This window comes from Bos grunniens, chromosome 4 (genome assembly GCF_055505025.1).
Source record: "Bos grunniens cultivar Pamir isolate PY7600 chromosome 4, Bosgru_T2T1.0, whole genome shotgun sequence".
Lineage (NCBI taxonomy): Eukaryota > Metazoa > Chordata > Mammalia > Artiodactyla > Bovidae > Bos > Bos grunniens.
Window position 1 is genome coordinate 59,610,125 of NC_141168.1, and position 24,692 is coordinate 59,634,816.

Consider the following 24,692-nt stretch of genomic DNA (forward strand, 5'->3'; position numbering starts at 1 on the left):
ATTTTTTTTTTTTTTTAACCTAAGGCCAATATCCCATCTGTGGCAATTCAGAACCACAAGAGCCAACTCATCATATGGTGTCCACCTATTCTGTTTCCCCTGCAAATAGAGCACAATTTCAAGTAAGTGAACTTGAATATGAGAGTGAAGATGGGGGCCCCTCATTCAGACTGGTGTTCTCTAACTGAAAAATAGGAGAGGGAGGCTGGGCATGTGGTATCCCTCCCAAATCCTCTAAGACCAGAGTTTTATCATCAGAAAGACTGAATGTGAGAAGCACTCCTTTGGACAAGAATAGAAAATGCTGAGCCTCATATGTCCAGACAAGTGTATCACGATAAGGATGTGCAAGCTGCAAAGAAGTGGCAAAGTAGCATGTGTGCTCTTGACCAACCTCAGGACAAAAGGCCTAGGCTACACATACTTTGTGAAATCCTTAGGAAATCTCCAAATTTCCTACCAGGGGCTTCCCTGGTGGCTCAGCTGGTAAAGAATCCACCTGCAATTCAGGACACCCTGGTTTGATTCCTGGGTCAGGAAGATCCACTGGAGAAGGGACAGGCTATGCACTCTAGTATTCTTGGGCTTCCCTGGTGGCTCAGGTGGTAAAGCATCTGCCTGCTATGTGGGAGACCTGGGTTCAATCCCTGGGTTGGGAAGATCCCCTGGAGAAGGGAAAGGCTACCCGCTCCAGTATTCTGGCCTGGAGAATTCCATGGGGTTGTAAAGAGTTGGACATGACTGAGCAACTTTCACTTTCACTTAGGAAATCTCTAAACCTGTAATAACTATTCCCACTCAACATTGCTTTCTCTTTTCCAGAGCAGCAAATAAGACCAAAATGGTCACATTTCAATTTATATCCTTTTATGACCTTTACAGGAGTGAGTCTTGTGGGCAGGAAACTTCAACACATTTGACAGAGCTAATTAACAAATTTAATTAGGATCATGGTAGAATGAAGTCAATGCTGATGATCGTTCATCATCATCATAACTCAGAAGAAGGGAGCAAGGTCAGGGTTAAGTTTGGACAGACAGGTAGAGTGATAGCCTATGGCAGAGAGCAAGGACAGGGCCTTTCACACATGAAAGCTCTCAAATTTAAACCTTTGACATCACTTCCAAAGGAGGATTTATGCATTAATATATAGTCGCAGAGACACACTCATAGCATTGAAAAAAGATCTTCCTCATATGACTTAACACTTTTATCCCACTTCTGGACTACGCTCTTCAGAGTGTACTATGAATTTAATCATTTATAGAAATCTTGTAGTTATCTTTTTCCTTATTTACTCTTATTGAATTATAGCTGATTTACAATGTTAATTCCTGTTATATAGCAAAGCAATTTTCTTGTATCTATATATCTATATATATAGATCGGAGAAGGCAATGGCACCCCACTCCAGTACTCTTGCCTGGAAAATCCCATGGACTGAGGAGCCCGGTAGGCTGCAGTCCATGGGGTCGCTCAGGGTCGGACAGGACTGAGCGACTTCACTTTCACTTTTCACCTTCATGCATTGGAGAAGGAAATGGCAACTCAGTCCAGTATTCTTGCCTGGAGAATCCCAGGGACAGGGGAGCCTGGTGGGCTGCTGTCTATGGGGTCGCACAGAGTCGGACACGACTGAAGCGACTTAGCAGTAGCAATAGCAGTATATATATATATATATATATATATATATATATATACACACACACATGGTTTTTTTTATTATTCTTTTCCATTATGGTTTATCCTAGGATTTTTTTTTTAATTGGAGGATAATTGCTTTATAATGGTATGTTAGTTTCTGCTGTACAACAATGTGAATCAGCTGTTAAGTATACATATATCACCTCCCTCTTGAGCTTCCCTCCCACCCCTTTGCCATTGTCCTGTGAATGGCTCAGTTGTAATACTTTATATTTTTGTCCTTTAAAAATACATTAATTACACTTAAGGTGTATCAAAATTGTTATAAACTCTGTTTTGCATTTTTCTTCTAAATATGTTAGTAGTTTAGGCCTCTCCTGATCTCTGAGAACTCTTAAGTTGGAATATAGGAATTTATGATTGAGAGCATAGATACTATGAAGCAAGGGAGATGAGCAGAAGACCAGCATCAGGTTTGGTTGGCAATATTTGGCACAGTGGATGTCAGAACAAGGAGGACTGGGCCCCTGGTTGCTGGCTGGGCCAGGCTGCTCCTGGAAGTAGCCCCACCCTGTCTGACCTGGGTTCTTGGGGGAATGAATGCCTGAATGCTAAGTGCCCCACTTCCTAACAATATCTTGTGGTTTGCCAGTGGGTAGAAAATGTAATTGCTGAATAATTAGCCCATGAATCACTGAGAATTGACTGGTGTGAAATAATGAGGAGAGATGCCCTCTGGGTTAGGAAACACATTTAATATTGGAAGCCTGAAATTTAGGTAAAACTAAATTATAAGATTGTCATGTTCAGGGTCTACATCAACCCAGAACTTCATGTGATTGATTAAAACAAGCTGTAAGAAGAGGCCACCATAGGAAGAGTAATTTCTATCAGCAAACAACTAATATGGGTCCTGAAAAATTACTCACAAACAAAACTAACAGTGGATGGAACCGCAAAGAGGGATTGTTTATTACATCTATCTTTCTTCATAGTGGCTTATCCCATGCTAGTGAGAATTAGCCATCGTATAACTTTGAGTCATCTCAAAGAAAGAACTTTCCTCCTTTCCCTATCACCTACTCTTTCAATGGCTTGCTGGGCCCATTCTTTCTCAACCCTCTGTGTCCATTTGTAGTTATTTGAGGTGGTGACTGTCTCTTGTACAGTCCACACCTATAGTACTGGTGCAAAGTCTGTCCTCCCTTTGATCCCATGCTTACCTGGCTCTTGCACTCAGCACCCTCCAGCCAGCTATAGAATAACAATGGATGTCCCAGTGAAGCCAGGCCACTTCCCTATTACTCCCAGCACACTTGGTAGCTAATCTCTGATATCCCTTTTAGATATCTGTGGGTACTGCCCTTTGTTGGCCTCTGTGACTCTCCAGTCCCCTAATCCAGGTCCAAGAAAACCTCTCTGGCCAAGCTGATGTTTCCCCAGCGCACCTGGCTCAGACTAGGTGTGTAAACAGATTCACTATAGGCTATTTTTTTTTCTTTTTTTATATGTTCAAGTAATTTTCTTTGAAGCAGTCTAGTCAGAGTTCATCTGTGGTGATAATTTTGTTTTTAAAAAGAATTAATCAATTTAACGAATGTTTATCGAAGACTTTCTATGCTTAAGTATTGCCCCAAGCCCTGCTGTTACAGGCTTCCCTGGTGGCTCAGATGGTAAAGCATCTGTCTGCAATGCAGGAGACCTGGGTTCGATCCCTGGGTCAGGAAGATCCCCTGGAGAAGGAAATGGCAACCCACTCCAGTACTCTTGCCTGGAAAATCCCATGGACATAGAAGCCTGGTAGGCTACAGTCCATGGGGTTGCAAAGAGTCAGACATGACTGAATGACTTCTCTTTCTGGTGATACAAAGATCCCTCCTTCCTCCTTTTTTCCTTCCTTCTGTATATTCAGTATTTTGCTTAAGTATTAATATTTTGCTTAGATTAAAAAATGTAGTCTTAGTTCTCAGAAGTATTTCAATCTCATTAGCAACTTAGAAAAGTAAATGGAGAATTACATTACAAACAGATGTGAAAAGCACACAGGAGTTTGCATAGGAAAGGAAGAATTTGTGTGAGTGTGTGTGTGTGTGTGTGTGTGTGTGTGTTGGAGGTATCTATCTTAGCCTGGGGAGAGTCAGGGAAACTTCCAGAGGAAGTGACCCTGGAACTAAGATCTAAAGAAGTAGGAGATGAGGGAACATTTCACGCAAAAGTCCTGAAGCAAAAACCTTCTGGTGTGTGTGGAAAATTACAACTGTTTTGGAGCATGGTATGCTATAGAAGAGCCAGGAATGAGTCTGAACATGTTCTCAGAGATAAGGTCATAAACAGCTTTGTGCAGGGGGCTAAGGAATCCTGTAAAGTGTGTAAAAAACTTTATGTTGGAGATTGCCGTAGTTAGTTTTGCATTAAGAAGCTATTTGATCAGCTAGAATGTGGATTATGGACTTGCAGGGCAATGGGGGATCCAGCAGGCCTGGGGTCCTGTTAGGAGGCAGTGGCAGTAATAGAGAGACGAGCTAAGAAGATGGGAATCCCTGCCTTCTAAACACTCCCAGTCCAGGGTCCATGAAAAATCACTGACCACAGTAGAGTGAGATTAACATAAATAGAGGCAGGGGCACAGCACGATGGAGCACTGATTGTCCCTCTGGTCTGTATTGTTTTAAGTTTCTTTTGTCTTTAGAAATCTTTAACTGCAGGCTACCCTGCTGTGGGGGTAGTTTCTCTGAGCCACTCTGCTCTGAGGCTAAGGGCATATAAAACAGGAACCATGTAAGAACGTTCACAGCAGCACTTTCTTCACAAAAGAGAAAATCAGAAAACAAGCCAAATACCCATCAATGGGAGAGTGAGGGAATAGATTCTTGTAGAGACACAATGGGATATTCTATGTACTCAGAGTGCATGAACTACAGCAATGCCGCGAATCTATGGATGAATCTTAGACATACAATTTTAAGTGGTAGGTCCCCAAAGATTATGAATGATGTGATAATCTCTTTATAAAGAAATAACTAAAATTTTAAAATATGCTTTAAAGGAATATAGAAAATAATCATAATAGGTTTTAATAATTACTTATATATTATTTTATGACTATAATGTATTATATTAATAAAAATATACATATATATATATAACTATACAAAAGGAAAACAAGAGAATGATGAGCATGGACTTTATTACTTGGGTGGAGAAAATCATGAGAATAAAGACACGAGACCCTGTGGTTAGGGTAAGTTATTGTCAAGGTCCAGACTTTGCTTTGGGTGGTAGGTTTGGGGGCTAATGACATTATTCAGAATAACTAGGTAAATAACTGGATAAGAAATGCAAGAAAGCCAAGTTTGGATTCTTGATGAGAAAGAGCCAAGGACAGGAATATGATGTGTCTGATTCAGTGTCCTGAGCTCAAAAAAGAAAAAAAGGTAGAAGAAAGGAAGCAGACAGAAAATGACAATGGCATGCATATAGGATCCTAAGGGGCAGGGGTTGGAGAAGAGGAGAAGGCCAGGCAGCCAGCAAGTGGGAGGCAAGAAGAGAAGAACCTGAGAAGCATACGGCCTGAGAATCCAGGAGGGACTGGAGGGAAAGCCCAAGAGAAGGGGGCAGACATCCAGTCCCAGCCACTAGGATCTCCCCATTTATTGGCATTATTGGTCAAAATTCTTCCAAACGGCCCTTGGAGAGAAACTGAGCCAAGTTGCCACACAGTAATTTGAAGAGAGCCTTTGCCTAGGATGACGATCTGAGTCAGGTTTGAATTTTCTACTATTAACAAGAACCAGATAGGACTTATGTCGTGTACAGTAAGTACATCCGGCTGGAAATGGAGCCAGGCATCTCCCAGTTTTCTCCCCACCTCCCACCATGTCCCAGCAACTGAATCAGATGAATGTATTAGTATACTCACAGTTTTGTGATGTCTGGTCCAAATATATGTACCACTAAATAGCAAGTGGTCTTCAAGAACAGTTTTTCTAAGAAAGATAAAGCAGGGGAAATAGATTATTATGATGAATTTAACACATGAGTCAATAATGATCTTTACTAGGAACTGAAGCTGAGTGCTTAATTTATCATTAATTCGAGTGATTAATTATAAGGATTTGGCAGAAATGTTACAGTTATTATATCCATGAAAATATCATTTCCAGCTCTGGTTTATGTAAATGCTACTTTGCTTACTATACATGCTAAAGAAGGCTAGTTTTTGATAAAAATACAGTTAAATTCTGGAGTCTCATTTTCTTTTGTGTAGCAGGGAACGTCTGAATGGTAGTGAGGATCTCATCTGTTAATGATAGAAACAGGATTTGCTGGAAAGTAAATAATCTGAAGTATTGCTTTGTTGAAAATATTCTTCTCTGGTATTCATTTGGGGGGAAAAAAGACTTGACTTTGACTATTTAGCTTTTGCTGTTGGTATCCCAGAGATAAAAAGATACTAACAGTCACAGGTGTCTCTGTATTGCCACCTACACCAGAGAGAACACACACATAGACACACACAAACCCATTACCTAAACAATCCCCTTCCTCCTGCCTCCCCTGTTATGACAGTACAGGAAGGCTTTGTGCATCAATCTGTTTGCACAATGAAACCTGTTAACTCTCTGGCCCTGTTTCTCTGCTTTGTCAGCCATTGTGGAACCCTGGTCATTCCAAGGAGGACTTTAGCAAGGTTAGGATAGATGGACTGTCCAGGAACAGATGGGAAACTCTCCCTGGGAATTTTTCTTGTCCTGTTTACCTCAAACTGGGCTGCCAGTTATTTGGGGAGTAGGGTAGTGGAATAACAAGATAAATATGGGAACTCTCTCTAGTACTCTTGAAAGAGAAAGTGTTCATCACTTATGCATGTTCCACTCTTTGTGACAGCATGGACTGTAGCCCACCAGGCTCCTCTGTCTTATGGAATTCTCCAAGCAAGAGTACTGGAGTGGGAGTACTAGTAAGAGAGCCAATACTCTTGAAAAGTGAAAGTCACTCAATTGTGTCTGACTCCTTATGACCCCATTGACTGTAGCCTGCCAGGCTCCTCTGTCCATGGAATTTTCCAGGCAAGAATACTGGAGTGGGTAGCCTATCCATTCTCCAGGGCATCTTCCCAACCCAGGAATTGAACCGGAGTCTCCTGCATTGCAGGCAGATTCTTAATGGTAAATAACCATAAGGGAGGCACAATGTAAATACTACTTTCATATTAAAATAGTTTCATGGGACTTTTTTTTTCGTGATAAAGCACAAGACTTCAAATTCATTATGCTTTTTAAATAGGAACTTAAAACCTATCGCACATTACTATGGACCTTACAAAAATAAAAAGAATGATAAGGAAATACTATGACATCTTCATGGCAGCAAATTAGATAATTTAGAAGAAATGGACAAATTCCTAGAAAGACAGACTGCTGAAACTGACTTAAGAATAAATAGACAATCTTAATAGAGATATAACAAGAGATTTAACTAGTAATCAAAAATGTCCCATAAAGGAAAGCCCAGGGCCAGACAGCTTCACTGGTGAATTGTACCAAACATTTTCAAAACGTGTCTGACTAGATATTCTCCAAAGAAGTTACACAAATAGCTAATAAGCACATGAAAAGATGGTCAACATCATTAGCTGTTAGAGGAAAATGTTAAAAACCACAATGAGATGCCACTTCACACCCACTATGATATGCTAGAATAAAAATAAAGATAAGCACAAGAAATGATGAGGCCATGAAGAAATTAGAATCTTCATATTCTGCTGGCAGGAATATAAAATGGTACAGCCACTTTGGTAAACAGTCTGACAGATCCTCAAAAGGTTAAGTATAGGGTTACTATGTGTGCCAACAAGCCCACTGCTGGCATATACCCAAAAGAATACAAACATTTCCACACAAAAACTTACACATGAATGTTCATAGTGGAATTATCTTTATATAAAATCAAATAAGTGGAAACAATTCAAATCCAAACGTCCATTAATGACTGAATGGATGAAAAAAATAGTCTATCTACGCATAACAAAATGGTATCCAGCTATAAAGAGTAATGACTTTCTGATACATGGTACAACATGGATGAACATTAATTATGCTAAATGAAAGAAACATGCTTCTGTGGTTGCATTTATATGAGATGACCACAATAGGCAAATTCATAGAGACAGAAAGTCAACTTGTGGTTGCTTAGGGCTGGAAGGAATGGATGGTTAGGAGTGGGCAACTGAGGTGGGTGGAGGTCCTTGTTGATATAATGAAAATATTCTTAAATATATGGTGGTGATGGACATACAACTCCGTTCAGCTGGTAAAGAATCTGCCTGCACTGCATGAGGCCCCGTTTCCATTCCTGGGTCAGGAAGATCCCCTGGAAAAGGGATAGGCTACCCACTCCAGTATTCTTGGGCTTTCCTGGTGGCTCAGATGGTAAAGAATGCACCTGTGGTGCAGGAGACATGTGTTCAATCCTTAGGTTGGGAAGATCCCCTGGAGAAGAGAATGGCTATCCACTCCAGTATTCTTGCCTGGAAAATTCCATGGACAGAGGAGCCTGGTGGGCTACAGTTCATGGGGTTGCAAAGAGTCAGACACAACTGAGTGACTTAATTATTAATTGAAGTATACACTTTAAATGCATGTATAATTGAACTAAATCTCAACACTACTGCTATAAAATAAAAACAGCACCCCCTTGGGTGTTCCTTTTTAGGGGTCCTAAGGAACTTTGATGCTCCAGAACTCAGAGACTTGGGTTTCAGCACTGGGTAACTGGCTTTGACCTTGGTCAGGTTGATTTCCCTTCTGGGTTTCAGTTTCCTCATCTGAAAAATGTAGGAGTAGGATTCAGTCCCCTTCACTATGTTGTCTTGGAAGTTGGAGGATTATATAACTGACATTCAAACTTACACAGACTTGTAACGCACTTTGGAATGAGTTTCCAGTGTTGTTCGTGAGAACTAGTTTAGCCAAGAGCAGAGCAATTTAAAAATGGACACCAGGTGTTCTTTGATACACTTGCAGTGTTGTCTGAAAGGCAGGGAACAATTTTTTTTCTTTCTGGTAAAATAAGAGATGCTTCCGTGTGCATGTGTGTGTATGTGTGTATTTATTCTAGAATCTTGTTTTGCTCAAGTTGAAGTAAGTGGCAACATTTCCTAATCTCTGTGCAGGGCCAACAATCAGTTTCCTCAAATTTCGTGATGGTTAAGAATGACAGGCTACTGCAGAAATGGCTAATGTGGGACACGAGCTGGGTTTCTGAGAGCTAAACTCTAGATAGACCTAGAAGACGACAGAGCAGAGATAGGCAAAGTCTCTAGAAAAAGCCTGATCGGGCCCAGTCAGCCATAATTAGGTGATAACCTGTTATTGCTACAACTGAACAAAAGATTGACACCAACATAGTGCTAGTAACCTATCTGATGTAAAAAGTCTACAGTTAAATTGTGCTTGCGACCAGGAAGTTACAAGAGCGTTTAATTTCTACAGAATGAAAAGGACTTGAAACAGCATAGGGATAAAAAGGTATGGCCAATTCCAAAGGCAAAGGAAGGTTAAAAAAGAAACAATTGCACAGTCATCATATGTTAAGTGTATCCATATATATGGGTGTAAATAAAACCTAGAACATTTCAGGTAGTAAGTCACCTTTAGGTTTACCATCATTTCTTTTCTCATAAGAGACTTTTGGGGGAGTGGTTTTTTCACCCTCATTCTATGAGAAGAAACTTTGAGAATTGAAGGCTTCCTCAAGGGTAGAATGGTTCAGTAAGAGATTAAAATCTTTTATTCCAAAAGCCCAAGTTATTTGTAGTATGCATTTCAATGTACTTAGGACATTTTTTGATGCCTCATCTACCTCGGGTATGGCAGGTGTATACCAACTTACTAATTAGAAATTTAAAACACAATGAGTTGACCACCAAGATAGTTCTGTGGCTGTGTGTTCTAAGGGTGCATGTAGATTTTCAGAGCCTACAGAATGCGAAGAGAGTTGCCTTTCTCATTTTAAGTTGACATCAGTTTTTAACTATCATACTCCACGGAGATAAGATTTCTGCACAGGTGACCCAAGAAAGTGAAGTTCTAGCAAGACACTGAGGGCATAGGAGTCTGCTGACCCCTGGTGAGAATGATTCTATTAATCATTTTTCCATTAACAATTCTGAGATTCTTCCAAGGTGTTTACTAATGAGAGCCAGAGGCAAAAGCAGTGGGTGAAACTGAAGGTCAGAAATATTTTGCACAATTCGAAAAAACTGTCTTCCCAGGCACAGGAAAGGCCAACATGATTTACTGAGTGATTATTCTCCAGAATGTTTCTGCATGCTTTTTTCTGCTAAGGTTATGTTTTATAAACTTATTTAGCTTTGGAGGTAAAAGCAGTATTACTTAAAAGTAATTTTAAAAATCCTAACTGTTGCTGTGCATAATTTGACTTCCCCTCTCTCCCATTCTCCTAGCTCTCCAGAGAGAAGGCAACATTGGGTGTACTCAGGCAGTGCGGATGTTTTCATATTTCATAAACAAAGCAGTCCTAGGATGTCTTCTAGAAGGAGAAATCTTCAGCCAACGATCAGACTGCCACTGTTGCCCTACACAATTCGCATGACTGTTCTATATGTTCTTCCGCCTCCACAAAATGGAAACAGTAACGTCCACTCTGCCTTCCTGTCTGTCAGGTCAAAGAGCCTTTAATCTGAACTGAGTGCTTTATTTCCACCCAGACATAAATGTTAATTAACAAAATGAAAATACCCCCAAGTAGGCTTATGAATTCTTTGAAAATCTCCTCTAATTGAAAGGTAGCCCACTACTGAAAACAGAAATACCTCCTTTGCTTCCCTTTGGTGATGTGCCAGCTACTATTTTACTGGAATCTGACTTTCAGCCTCTCATTTTACCTGAACAAAAATTTTTTGTTAAGAGTCAGAAGGAGCCAAGATGGAACCTTGAATACCAGCAATCTTGGTTAATGCATTTTTATGTTTTGCTGGTACATTAGAACAGGATCATCTGAGAAACAGGATTTTTACTCACGCTTTCACCTTTGAACAACAAAACTTTGCCTAAAAAGAGAAAATCAAACTCGAGGCACAAATGGTGATATCTATCAGTGTGGTCTGCTACACAGAAATGAAAACTAGTCAAAACAAGTCTTAATGATAATTATGACTATTTATTTTTTTTCCTTGTAAAATGATAATAACATTTTCTTCTTCTTCCTCTAATTCAGAGATCTGAGAATAAAAAGTAAGGTTTATAATAGGTGCTGAATGTCCAATAATAAAGGGATGGATAAATAAAATAAGGGACATTTATATGGTGAAGGACTGTAGAATAACTTAGAGGCTCGACCTAAGTCTATGTATATCTTGACATGTATAGATCCAAAAACATACTGTTGACTGAAAACCAGAAGTTGCAGAGTGGTATATGCAGTAACTATTGATGTAAAAATGAGATCCCCACAAGGGAGGATTCTGAGGCAGCAGAGTTTTCGTATTTCACTGAATCTCAATTAAAAAAAATAATAATAATAATAAAGCTTCTGAATAGGAAAACCAAAACACTATGAACATTAGTTACAGCAAAACTAGATATCTCCATGAGCCCCCAAATACAATTAAGGCAACAAGAAATCACTCACAACTGTGAGACTTGGGGGTTATCAAGTGTGGGAGAAAGTAAAGGGATGCAAGGAGTAAATAGATGAATCGCCAAAACAGCCTGGGTATTGATGACAAAGTATGGTGGGCCAGTAAGAATATCAGCTGAAAGTGGGAAAGGCGGGGATGAGGTTTAGCCCACTTCTGTTGGACATGAGTACAAAAGACTCAGGGTTAGAAGGACAAAGGCATTTGAGTGGTGAGGCATCCCCGAATTCTAGAAACTCATCTACCAGAGCTCCCTTCCAGGATAAGACTCACACTGAGGAGAAATTAGCTGGATAGAAGCAAAACAAAGAGAAAATCCAGATAAAAGTGGGCAGGAAGATAGAATCAGAAAATCTCAAAATGCAAGCAGCCATGTGTTTATTTTTTAACACCAACAAAAACAACAGAGGAAGGAATTCTGTGCATTTGGAGAGGCTGCCCTGAACCACTTCTCTTTCTAAGAGTTTTGGAAAAATAATTTCACATAAAAATAAGCAACAGAAATGTATCTAGGTCAACTCCCATACAAAGTTATTATAAGAAGAAAAAAAAGAATAAGGAACAGAATCACATCCTTGCAGATAGCAAAAGCATGCCAGAAAATCGTGCCAAAAAAAAAAGGATTAAAACATAACAGTATTTTAAAATGAGTGAGAAGTATTAATAAAACGATACAAGACATGAAAGAACAACAGAAATCAGAACTGAAAAAACTCAGAAATGGAATAAAAGAATTCAGGAAAGAACACAAAATTATAAAAGAAATGACATCCATATTAGAATGAATGTGAGAATAAAGGCATACAATAGCTCACATTGTAAAAGAAATAGAAGATGAAAAAGAGGAAAACTTTCAAGATAAAAAAAGAAATGAAGTGATGAAGAAGTATTCATCATATATTAATGTATGTATATGGAGTCTAGGAAGATAGTACTAATGAACCTATCTGCAGAGCAGCAGTGGAGGCGCAGACATAGAGAAAGACTTGTGACACAGGCGGAAAGGAGAGGGTGGGATGAATAGAGAGAGTACTGAAATATGCACATTACTGTGTGTGAAATAGGTAGCTGGTAGGAATCTGCTGTATGACACAGGGAGCTCAAACCCGGTGTTCTGATTACCTAGAGGGGTGAGATGGGGTGGAAGGTTCAAGAAGGAGGGGACATACGTATGCCCATGGCTGGTTCATGTTGATGTATGGCAGAAACCAACACAATATTGTAAAGCAATTATCCTCCAATTAAAAATAAATAAATTTCTCAGCCTAAAGCCATCTTTTCAGAAACCTCCATGCCATGAGAATGAAGTGGAGGAAGAAGTGAACACACAAGCTGAAGCACAAAAGAAGAAAGATGAGGCAGAGGTCCAAGGAAACCCGTATAGCCATGGAAACCACAGAAGCAGAAATAAGGGAAGTTAGAGGCCAGTGATGCTGGTACAAATTGTTGGATGGCATGCCTACTATCTAGAACTTGTCTCAGTGGATCTGGAACATCCATAGCTATTCTGATCACCTTGACCACCTTTGAGAGACCCACCTTGCTTATATCAAAGGGGTCCCTTTAGGTCCATTGCCCTGGACCTGTGATTTTTGGACTAGTTATCTTCTCAATTGTGGCTGAATGTAACATGTATACGATAAATCATCTCTTTTGCTGTCTTAGCTGAAGAAAAGAAATTGTTAAATTATTCATTCAAGAGATAGGCAAAATCATTAATACAGGCAAAGAAGATTTAAAATATGGATACTGTAAATCCCCGAAGAAGAAAACCAAATCAAGAAAACTGAGCAAATACTACAAAGTTTGTGAGATTTAAAAAAAATGTATTTGAAGCCACAGATTGAGAGAGCATACCGTGTGCTTGAGGACATCAACATACAACAACTGACACCAAGATATAGTCTAGTTAAATGACTAAATTTTATAAAAATGAAAAAAAATCATTCGAACTAGGCAAAAACAGTAAATAACTTATAAGAAAAGGAAAATTAGATTATGATTAAACTTTTAATAACATACTTATGACACTTGCTGTTACTGCTGCTAAGTCACTTCAGTCGTGCCCGACTCTGTGCAACCCCATAGACGGCAGCCCACCAGGCTCCCGCATCCCTGGGATTCTCCAGGCAAGAACACTGGAGTGGGTTGCTATTTCCTTCTCCAATGCATGAAAGTGAAAAGTGAAAGTGAAGTCGCTCAGTCGTATCCGACTCTTAGCGACCCCATGGACTGCAGCCCACCAGGCTCCTCTGTCCATGGGATTTTCCAGGCAAGAGTACTGGAGTGGGGTGCCATTGCCTTCTCCGATTTACAACACTTAGGGAAAGAAATTACATGCCAAGGAGTTTTATATCTGGAAAAACACTGACTTTCAAGTATAAAGGACAAGCCAGCTTGTTATTAACATGCAAGAATTCAGGGCCTATTGTTCCCATGAGTCGTTTCTGAGGAATGAATTTTAGATAGTAACTCGACTAGAGAGACATCTGCATAAGGGCTGGTGGTGAACATCAGTCTTATAGTTGCTGATGGAACTAAAACTAAATGAGGGTGCAAAGGGAATGTATATATTGTATGTAATGGCTGTATGCTAAAATAATACAGTACAATGATTAAAAAGTGTAGAGATATGGGGAAAGCATATTCAAATAACAATTTAACTGCTCTCAAGGATTATAAAATATATTAATAATAGTAGAATTAAGATTGACATCCTGAGCTTCTTGTATGTGAAAAGGAGAATCGGTAAATGAGTAATCATGAGATATTTTAATTTAATCAATCCCCTTGTCCATAAGAGTTAGGACTTCAACTGTGGAAAGAAGATACCGATATGAGACAGAAGATGCAAAGAAAAAATCCTGCAGTCCTGAATTTGAATTTAAAGTGACAGGATGAACTCATTTGATGTTTTATCTTAAAATAATATAAGTAAATATATATATGTATGTTTTCTATCACTGTCAACAGAAGAAGTCTAGAAAGAATGACCGACTGAGTAGCAATGACATTCCTATGCACTCAGACCTTGTGGTCTTAATACTATTTCCCACTAAAAGAAACCAGAGCATCTAAGAGAAATGACTGATTTCAAGCCTGGGCTTGGAAATGTACTAGACAGGCTAGTACAACTCTCATACCAGTTAGTGAGGAAGCTATCAATGATTATGTAGACTTATGTCAAAAGGAGTCAGCTTACAGAAGTTCCCACTGGTCAAAGATGAGACAAATTTGAGCTTCAAAAGGATAATAACTGAAGTAGACTAAAACTCATCAAATGCATATGAATTCATGAGTTCATAATGATACTGTAAAGAAAACCTAGGGACATTACTTTGCCAACAAAGGTCTGTCTAGTCAAGGCTATGGTTTTTCCAGTAGTTATGTGTGGATGAGAGAGTTGGACTCTAAAGAAAGCTGAGTGCTGAAGAATTGATGCTTTTGAACTGTGGTGTTGGAGAAGACTCTTGAGAGACCCTTGGACTTCAAGGAGATCAAACTAGTCCATTCTAAAAGAGATCAGTCCTGAATATTCATTGGAAGGACTGATGCTGAAACTGAAACTTCAATACTTTGGCTACCTGATGCGAAGAACTGACTCATTTGGAAAGACCCTGATTCTGGAAAAGATTGAAGGTGGGAGGAGAAGGGGATGACAGAGGATGAGATGGATGGCATCAGTGACTCAATGGACATGAGTTTGAGTCAACTCTGGCAGTTGGTGATGGACAGGGAGGCCTGACGTGCTGCAGTCCATGGGGTTGCAGAGTTGGACATGACTGAGTGACTGAACTGAACTGACTAAATGACTAGTTTGGGATGATACCACAAGGGCAATGAATTATTTGAAAACTGGCAAGTAGAGAAAAAGAATCAAGCATTTACCCTGCCTTTCTTAGAATAAATAGTACCATTAGTAACTGTGGAGAAAAAATACATGCAAGAATTCAGGGAATATTGTTCCCACGAGTCCCTTCTAAGGAATGAACTTTAGACAGTAACTCAACTATCTAATGGAGAAGGCAATGGCACCCCACTCCAGTACTCTTGCCTGGAAAATCCCATGGATGGAGGAGCATGGCAGGCTGCAGTCCATGGGGTCGCTAAGAGTAGGACATGACTGAAGTGACTTAGCAGCAGCAGCAACTATCTAAAGATATATCTAAATGATAATGAAGATGAGGGAAACTGACTCTAATGTATTTCAGCTGCTAAATGAAATATAATTGATATATTAGAACAGCACCATTTTGTAACCCCAATGCAGTAACAGTCATAGAGCATCAACAGTGCTAATATCACAAAAATAAAACAAGAGAAAAACACTTATGATGGCTTCCTGATGAAAGAAAACACCATTTATAGCCTTACCGAAGAAATCAAACTGGAGTCTGGTCAAGCCTCAGATCTAGCTGCCATTTTCAGGAAATACAGACACAGAGAAACACATTCAATCCTACCACAGGGATGCACCAACAAAATGCAGAAACTACAGGGCAGATTCCATAGCTCACTTACAAGGAAAAGGAAGGGATGGAAAAGAAACTGGTAGATTAAAATGAGACTTAAAAGACACATCAAAAATTAAAAACTGAACAGAACTATGGTGTCTGGAGATACCCAGTTGGATGAGAAAGTTATAAAGCAATATAAGAGGATGATTATAGTAACAGGCAGGTTTTTTTTTTTTTTTTTCTTTTTTTAGGGAGAAGGAGGAGTTTTTGATGAGATGGAGCATGTGGATGGGACTTCTGGAGTAGCCACCAATCTGTTCCTTTTTGAACACAGCCCTGTTCCTCTGGACTCTGTTTACAAAGATGTTCACCTTTCAATAGCTAATAAAACTATACATTTATTTTGTGTGGTTTTCTGCATTTGTTTCCTTTTACCAGGAAAAGATTTAAAAATTACCCATAGATAATACTACACATCATCTATAGATTCATAGACAATGACGTGAATGTAAAAGTATAAAATTTGACAAAGCTAATACCCATCAAGTTCACATGAATGGTTCTCTCTAGAGAGGTAGAAGGACAACAGAACTGGGATCAGGGGAGGCCAAAGCGCCTTCTAGTTTATTTGTCACATTCTAATTCCATGAAAGAAAGATGATGCAATTATGTCAAAATGTTAGCAGTAGTCAGACTGGGACGTTGCAAGCAAATGTATTTGTGTATTATCTTCTCTTAGTTTTTATTTTTAAATACAAAACTGAGCTTATGAGTGTACATTGTGACTGTAAACAATAACTTTTCTAAAAGTGCATTGATGCCATTGACAGAGCATTTGTTAAGTCAAAGATAAAACTGTCTTGAGTCCAACTATCTTACTTAAAAATAATAATGTAGGCATCTTTGGAGAATTAGTTCCTTAACATTAACTGAATGAATATTTGACTCTCAATGAAGTTCACTCATTGTGATTGTACACCTAAGAATATTCTAATATAAGGGAAATAGAATCAATATTTTCATTCTGATGAAATTTAAAACAACTATACAATTTGCTTAAAGGCTTCCCAGGTGGCTCAATGGTAGAGAATCCACTTGCTAATGCAGGAGATGCAGGTTCAATCCCTGGGTCAGGAAGATCCCCTGGGGAAGGAAATGGCAACCCACTCCAGTATTCTTGCCTGGGAAATCCCATGGACAGAGGAGCCTGGTGGGCTACAGTCCATGGGGTCACAAAAGAGCCAAACACAATTTAGCAACTAAACAACAACAGCATACCATTTGTTTAAACCACAGATTATTTCCTTCTTTTGCAGGATGTGTAAGTGATTTTATTGAGTTCCAATTCATATCAATGGACTGTTCCCAGATTATTTTCCAGTTTGGAATTTTAAGATCCATTGTCTTTTCAGACTAAATAAAGTTCTGTGTTAGAAGGGATGTATGTGCATTTGAGAATGTGTATGTGGTTAAATTAACATAAATCATTGAAAATTATTTATTATTGATTTTTTTGCCTTCCTGGTACTTAAGGTCATGATCACTAGGTGGGCAAATCATTGTAAATGATTCATAAAAAAATTGGCCATTTGACATTTTGCTCCCTAAATGTCCACAGCAATCTCATTCTGCTATGATGGAAAATGAATGTCTGGGGAAAAAAAATGCCTAGAGTGTTCTTTTGTGTGCTTCTTTTAATCCCTATGATCCCCATAAGAATATCAACTCACAGAAGGAACACAGTCAGATTCTCCTCTGTAAACTCATGTAGGGTATAAATTCACTCATGATGGCTCACAAGTGAGAAAAGAATCAGACCCATAGCCAAGTGACCCTTTTTACATTACCAGGCAAGTAGCTGCACAGTCTCTCCATTGAGATCTGGACTGTCGAGTTGTGAACTTGAGTGAGCTGTTCAATCATAGACACCACCAGCACACAACCTGCAGGGAGCAGAAGAGAAGTCAGCTATGTCACATGGAAAGGTTCTCTGGAGGACCGGAAGAAGAAAGGGGGATATGTGTGTGTCCTTAAGAACACAAACCTTCCCAAAACAGAGAACTTTTCTTTGCCATGATTTTTATAATCGACCACATGAATGAATACGCTGAGTTTTTAGTGAAATATGATAAGAAAATTATGACTTTGGGGGTCAGAAAGACAGGTTATCAGCTGACTTTTGTCACTTTTAAGTTATGTGACTTCAGGGAAGTAATTGAATCTTGCTTTATTTCCATTTCATTTTGATCATATGGGGGAAAGAGGTGCCATTTACAGGAGTTAGTGTGTAGAAGACAGCCAGCCAGCGCTGAGGACAAGCTCGTAGACACTGGCCTCTGCTGTCTACTCTCCCTCCCTTCTGCCGTAGATAGCTTCACTGTGAGTAGGATCATCTCCACCTTACACATGCTCAACTTATGACCCGGGCTCAGATTTTTAATTGCAGAAAAGCAGTGGAAATTGCCCAACATTTGGAGTCAGAAGACCCGGGACTGAGTGCTGCCCTTGAATCTTGGGTTTATCATGTATCCTTTCTAAGCCTTGGCTTCCTCACTGCAAAGTAGTTAAGTTTCCTGTAGGGCTGCTGTGATGATTAAATGAGATGATAGTACAAATGAAGATGGCTTTGAAATCAAAACACTATTGTAAAATATTATTTTACCTCTCAGCTATAAAGCACTCTGCTTGAAAGCATGTACCAATACAATAAGTGTCCAGAAGGAACCTTGGATTAAATTAATAATATATTTCTCAAGCTACCTTGATGTATGATAATGGTTAAGGCACGGAATTGCTAGGCTAACACCCCTAGAACGTTCTGTCACCAGCCTAAATTGCCAGGGAAGACCAAACCTTCTTTGTCCAAAGGGAGGGGACTCTCATCTATACACAAGGGGTTGGTTGTTCAAAGATCAGTAATTCTGAGAAGAAACTGTTCAGCTTCACTGAGATAACAGGAGTGGAATTTATTGGCAGAGGCTGGTTTCCAAGGAGGCAAAAGAAGGACTACATCTAAAATAAAGAAGTTCCAGGGTGGCTGGCCCAGCAATCAGCTCACTATTATCCATCTGCTCAAGAAGCTGGGACCCAAGTTCACATGCAGTGTCATTAAAACCAAATTCCCACTAGGAATCCTTGAGGGAAAGTGGCTGATAACAGATGTGAATAGTACAACTGGGCTTCTCTAGACAGAAAGAAATTAAACCTCCCATAGAATGAGAGATTGCCAACAAAGAAGAAGAAATTCCACCTTTCTAGACATTGCAACACCTGATCAGGCTTTGGCCTCGGTTGTTCTGTACCCTTCAGTAAAGCTGGGCTCACCAAATCTGAGATAGTTCAACCTTGATAACCACAGTCTTACTGCTCTGGGAGCATCTTCCTCTGGGGCATTCAACTTCAATTACCAAGGTGGATTAGGTGTGTTTTTAACTTAATCCTTGCATTGAGGGCTTTATTACATTGCAGTGAATTCAGTAGCTGATACTTATTAGCACTATACAGTCTTAAAAACATTTTCATGTATATTTTGTTTCATTTTACCAATAACTTTTCAAGAAAGGGGGCTTCTCTGGTGACTCAGATGGTAAAGAATCTGCCTGCAATGGGGAGACTGGGGTTCAATCCCTGGGCTGGGATGATCCCCTGGGAATGGCTACCCACTCCTGTATTCTTGCCTGGAGAATGCCGTGGACAGAGGAGCCTGGTGGGCTACAGCCCATGGGATCACAAAGAGTCAGACACAACTGAGCAACTAACACTTTTTCAAAAGATGGATGCAATGCAATCTCATTTCAGAATATTTTTAAAATATACAGCAGTGTTAAAAGGATAAACATCACTTAAATCATCCAGAGATAAACAAATTTCACTTTTAAACACAAAATATATATAATATACTTGAATTTTTTAAAATTTATAATGCACTTTTCAATCTTGATTTATGTCTCTGCTAATCACTTGTTAAGTTAGGTGGAGCTAAATACATTTTAATAACTGCAATTTAAAATAATTATAAGTAATTATATTGCAATGTTATAAGAGGATGCAGTGTGGTATAGTTGAAAAGAGAGAAGCTTTGAAATAAAAATTAAACTTTTTAAAAAACAAAGTTCAAATACTGGATTAGTCACTTAAAATGGTGTAACTTTGAACAAGTTACCTAACCTTCTGGAACTTCTTATTAAGAGTTTACAAAGAAGACATACAGATGGCTAACAAACACATGAAAAGATGCTCAACATTACTCCTTATCAGAGAAATGCAAATCAAAACCACAATGAGGTACCATCTCACACCAGTCAGAATGGCTGCTATCAAAAAGTCCACAAACAATAAATGCTGGAGAGGGTGTGGAAAAAAGGGAACCCTCTTACACTGTTGGTGGGAATGCAAACTAGTATAGCGCTATGGAGAACAATGTGGAGATTCCTTAAAAAACTGGAAATAGAACTGTCATATGACCCAGCAATCCCACTGCTGGGTGTACACACCAAGGAAACCAGAATTGAAAGAGACACGTGTACCCCAATGTTCATCACAGCACTGTTTGCAACAGCTAGGACATGGAAGCAACGTAGATGTCCATCAGCAGACGAATGGATAAGAAAGTTTGGTACATATACACAATGGAGTATTACTCAGGTATTAAAAAGAACACATTTGAGTCAGTTCTAATGAGGTGGATGAAACTGGAGCCTATTATACAGAGTGAAGTAAGTCAGAAAAAAAAATACCTATACAGTATATTAATGCATATATATGGAATTTAGAAAGATGGTAATGACACCTCTATATGCAAGGTAGCAAAAGAGACACAGATATAAAGAAAAGACTTTTGGACTCCATAGGAGAAGGTGAGGGTGGGATGATTTGAAAGAATAGCATTGAAACATGCATATTACTATATGTGAAACAGATGACCAGTCCAAGTTCGATGCATGAGACAGGACACTTAAAGCCGGTGCACTGGGACAATCCAGAGGGGTGGGATGGGGACGGAGGTCGGGGGGAGGTTTGGGACAAGGGGATACATGTACCCTCGTGGCTGATTCACGTCAATGTACAGCAAAAACCACCACAATATTGTGAAGTAATTAGCCTCTAATTAAAATAAAAAAAAGAAAAGAGTTTACAGTTAGAGTGTAAGTTCCTTTTGGGAAGGATTGGGGTCTTCCTATTTCTAACTTTGAGTACTTGGCTTGGAGGAAGGAGATAAGAGATGTTGGCTGACTGGAAGCAAACTGACTAGAGAGCCACCTGAGGCACAATTCAGTCACTTGGTAGAGACCTCCATAGAAAAGGGTTAATGAATGCAACCGACTTTGTGTTCTAGCTCCGTCATCTCACGGATGACATTGCTTACTCTTTGTTCCATCTCATTGCAGGACATGGCTCCACTTCTCATCCTGCTGTGCAACAACCAGCACCCTCTCTTAAGTTAACCAGCAGATTCTCTAGCAAATAGTCACGACACACAGCTCAGGATCAAAGACGAACGCGGTAGAGGTTGGGTTGAGCTCTTGCATAGCAGTCACTTCATAGAGTCTCATCAAGGAGCTGCAGCATTTGTCACCCAGAGTGGACTTGAAACACACAGGTACATACCTGTTTGTTTTCATCCTTGGCATGGAAGGACAAATGCAAAGAGAATTGTGCTGCTTGAGATTAACCTGCTTCTTTGTCCTTACAAAGGTGAGGTTTTCTTTTACTCAGAGCAGTCCCAACAAGGACTGATGATTTTCGTGGCTCCTTAGCACTACTTACTTAAATAGGAAGTCATTAGATAGTGCCACTTGGCAAGTCCTAAATAAAAAGGAACCCCTTCCCCCCAAAATTTAACTGTCTCTAAAGATTGGGTATATCTTGCCACTATCGCCACTCTGCCTAGTGAAGAGTTGTTATGATCAAAAGAACTCTGCAGAAAAGCAGGTAATGGGGCTTGAAATATGTAAACGCCTGTGCTGGGCTCAGCTTTGATTTGAGTCCCACTCACTTGGACATCCCCGCCCATTTCCACCGAGCTCAACTCCCCTTGGGTTGTTAATTTAGGGTCTGCAGTGAGGTGTGTCCTGAATCCTTTAGTAACAAGAATAGAGAAATTGACTTTGCTATAGTTTCTAATAAGAGGTTTCACTGTCTTGACAGGCTGAGAAAATGTTTTCCCTTGGAGAAATGCATGAGCAGAGTAATTTCTTCCCATTATAGACTATTCTCTGGCTGCTAATAAAAAGGCCTGGGTTTGCTGAAGCAAGTTTGTCCAAGCTACTGTTCATTTAAGAAGTGATGAGAGTGGGTGAGAACTATGTATTTTGCTCAGTGGTCACCATCTGAAATCTTCCATATGGAAAATCTCTTCTCACCTGGCATCTGAAAATAATGAGTATAATAGAAACAGACACCCTTGACATTGTAAGAAAAGAAGCAAATAGGCTAGAATAAAAACACCTGCTACAGGAATCTGCTTCTAGACACACATCTCAGGTAGACTGCAGACTGTACCATGGAATCTTTTTGAAATGAAACAGAACTCTTAAAACTCTAATTATAATCATATCTGTGCTGGCTGGAGATGCGGCCAACTGCAGAGAGAGGTCTATTAGATTTCCCATTTGTCTGAAGCCTGCACTTCATCGAGAAGCCTTGAAAGCACCTGGCAGTTATCAGAACCAGAGTCAGTGTGACTACACTTCCTTTTTGACCCTGGGTTGGGGCATAAATAATTCATTACATGGCTAGAATCTTCTTTGCCGTTTTCAAAGAGTTTTGCATACATTTTCATCTCATTTAAACTTCACAACAACTTTACTCATCACTGTAGGAATTATTGCTCTTGTACAGACCAGAAGTCAGAGGCTCAGAGAAGTTAGGTCCTTGCCAAGTATGTAGCTAGTGAGCAAAGGAACTGAGACTGGAACCCAGAATGTAGTCTGGGTCCCTTCTGGATGCCAGGCACCATGCTGAGCTGTGAGTACATGCTGAGAACAAGCTGATATGGTTTCTGCCCTCTCAGAGTTTTGTAGATGGCCAAAGAGGTAAGGATTCAACTTGAGAGGAATGGGAAGCTGTGAATAGGTTTTTGAGGAGAAGACTGTTTCCATTCGATCTGTGTCTTGAAAATATCATGCTGGCTGTCCTGAGGAGGAAGGATCTTAGATGGTAAATATGGGGGCAGAGGGATGAAGAAGGAGGCTGTTTTGGGCCTGGGGAGAGATGATGGTTTATTGGACAGCGTAACGAGAGACAGTGGGAGTGGAAGAAAATAGACAAATCTGGGATCTACTGTGGAAGTTGACCCAAGGGGATTTATTAATGAACTGATGAGAAACGTGAGGAAGGCAGAATCAAGGATGACTCTTTCATTTCTGGTCTGGGTACCAGAGAAGTGTAGAACACAGGTTTTAGAGTCACAGCCCACCTGGATTTTTGTCCTTGCATCCCTCTTGGACCAGCATGACATTTTCAGTTCATTTCCCATATGACCCATCTCCCCCAACCTGGTGCCCCTCCGCAAATGACTAAATTCTGTTCTCAGATTTTCCTAATCGGGTGGGAGCAGAGATTATAGTTTTATATGTTGTAATTCTAACCAACAAACTTTATACCCAGACTTTCTCACTTTGGTGAAAAGGAAATAAGAAAGAAAGGTAGGAAAACAATCACCTAAAATGATCCTGCAGCCAGCCTTGTTTCCCTAGGATATTATTTACCAAGCCAGATAGGGTAGCACACAGCCCATCTGTGAATACTACACTTTCACCTTTTTGTCCGCTTTCTTCTCTCAGTCTGGACATGGATAGGGAAAGAGGGTAGGAGAAGAAAAGAGAGAGGAGGGGAGGAAAGAGAAGGGAGAAACCAGGGTACAGTAGAGAGTGAAGAATCTGGGGCTCAGACAGACCTGGATTCAAATCTTGCTTCTATCATTTGTGAGTTGTTGTATTTGGTGGGATTGTTAACCTCTCTGAACCCAGATTTTTGGTACCCACAGAACAGAATAATAAAATGCCCTTGTGCGGTATACATTAAAAATGGTCACAGACATTTTATACTTCCTCCCATGAAGAGGTGATATCTATCTTCCAGCCCTTTGAATCTGGCCTTGTGACCTTGCTTTGATCAGTAGAATGTAGAAGTGACAGCTTTTCAGATCCAACTCTAGACCCCAAGAGGCCTTGCATCTTCCGTTTTTCCCATTTAGAATTTCACAGCCATGAGCTTGAGCTAGTCTGCTGGAGAGGCCACATGAAGGGAAAGTCCAGTAATAGTCTGACAACTACCAGGTTTGTGAATGTGTGTGTGTGTTAGTTGCTATGAGGCCATTCTAAATATCCAGCTCATCATTCCACCATCTACTAACTGAGTGCAGCAGCGGTAGCGAGCCTACCTAAGACCAGCTCAAGGGTCACTGAAAAATGCCCAGGCAAAAAATGCCAACCCACAGGCTTGCAAGCTAATAAATGATTGCTGTGTAAGTACACAGAGGTTTGTAATTCGGCAAAGGCTATCTGAAAACCTGGCAAAAGTCTTGTGAGGATTAAGTGATACAACACATATAATGCACATGGTGCCTGGCGCAGAGTGGATGTTTCAGGTTAGTTTCTACCCCACCTGCTGGGACCATCATAGGGTAAAGAACGTATCTTCCATGACTCTTTTTTAAAAATAGAAGCTCAGAAACCTATTTTTGAAAAACATGTAACATCACTAGTCTTTTTCCTTTTCTATGGTTGAATTTACTTTTATTATAGATATTTTGTATTTTCAATGTATTTGGGCAGATTAGGCTCTGTGTCCTAAACCAATCATCACCTGGAATATTATTTTTATGAGAAAATGCTCAGTGAGTTTCAAACTGCCATCTCTCCCAAAAACACTGGCAGTGAAAGAGGCACTATATTGGATGATTACTGGTGAGAACAAGGCTAAGGGCA

General features: G+C 39.8%; 1 protein-coding gene and 1 long non-coding RNA gene across 4 annotated transcripts in view; one reads left to right on the forward strand and one right to left on the reverse strand.

The window, feature by feature from the left end:
- AOAH (acyloxyacyl hydrolase) overlaps positions 1-24,692 on the reverse strand; it is a 190,488-nt gene that overhangs the window by 150,886 nt on the left and 14,910 nt on the right. For all 3 annotated transcript variants that reach the window (XM_086396565.1, XM_086396566.1, XM_086396567.1), the window contains 2 exons: positions 17,610-17,705; positions 5,564-5,630 (listed from right to left, as the gene is read on the reverse strand). In XM_086396565.1, the coding sequence (XP_086252691.1) occupies positions 5,564-5,630; positions 17,610-17,705 (163 nt within the window). The remainder of the gene's footprint in view (positions 1-5,563; positions 5,631-17,609; positions 17,706-24,692) is intronic.
- Positions 10-16,163, forward strand: LOC147374230 (uncharacterized). The gene is made up of 3 exons (XR_015162537.1): positions 10-122; positions 10,112-10,330; positions 16,014-16,163. It is a non-coding gene; the product is annotated as an uncharacterized LOC147374230 (long non-coding RNA).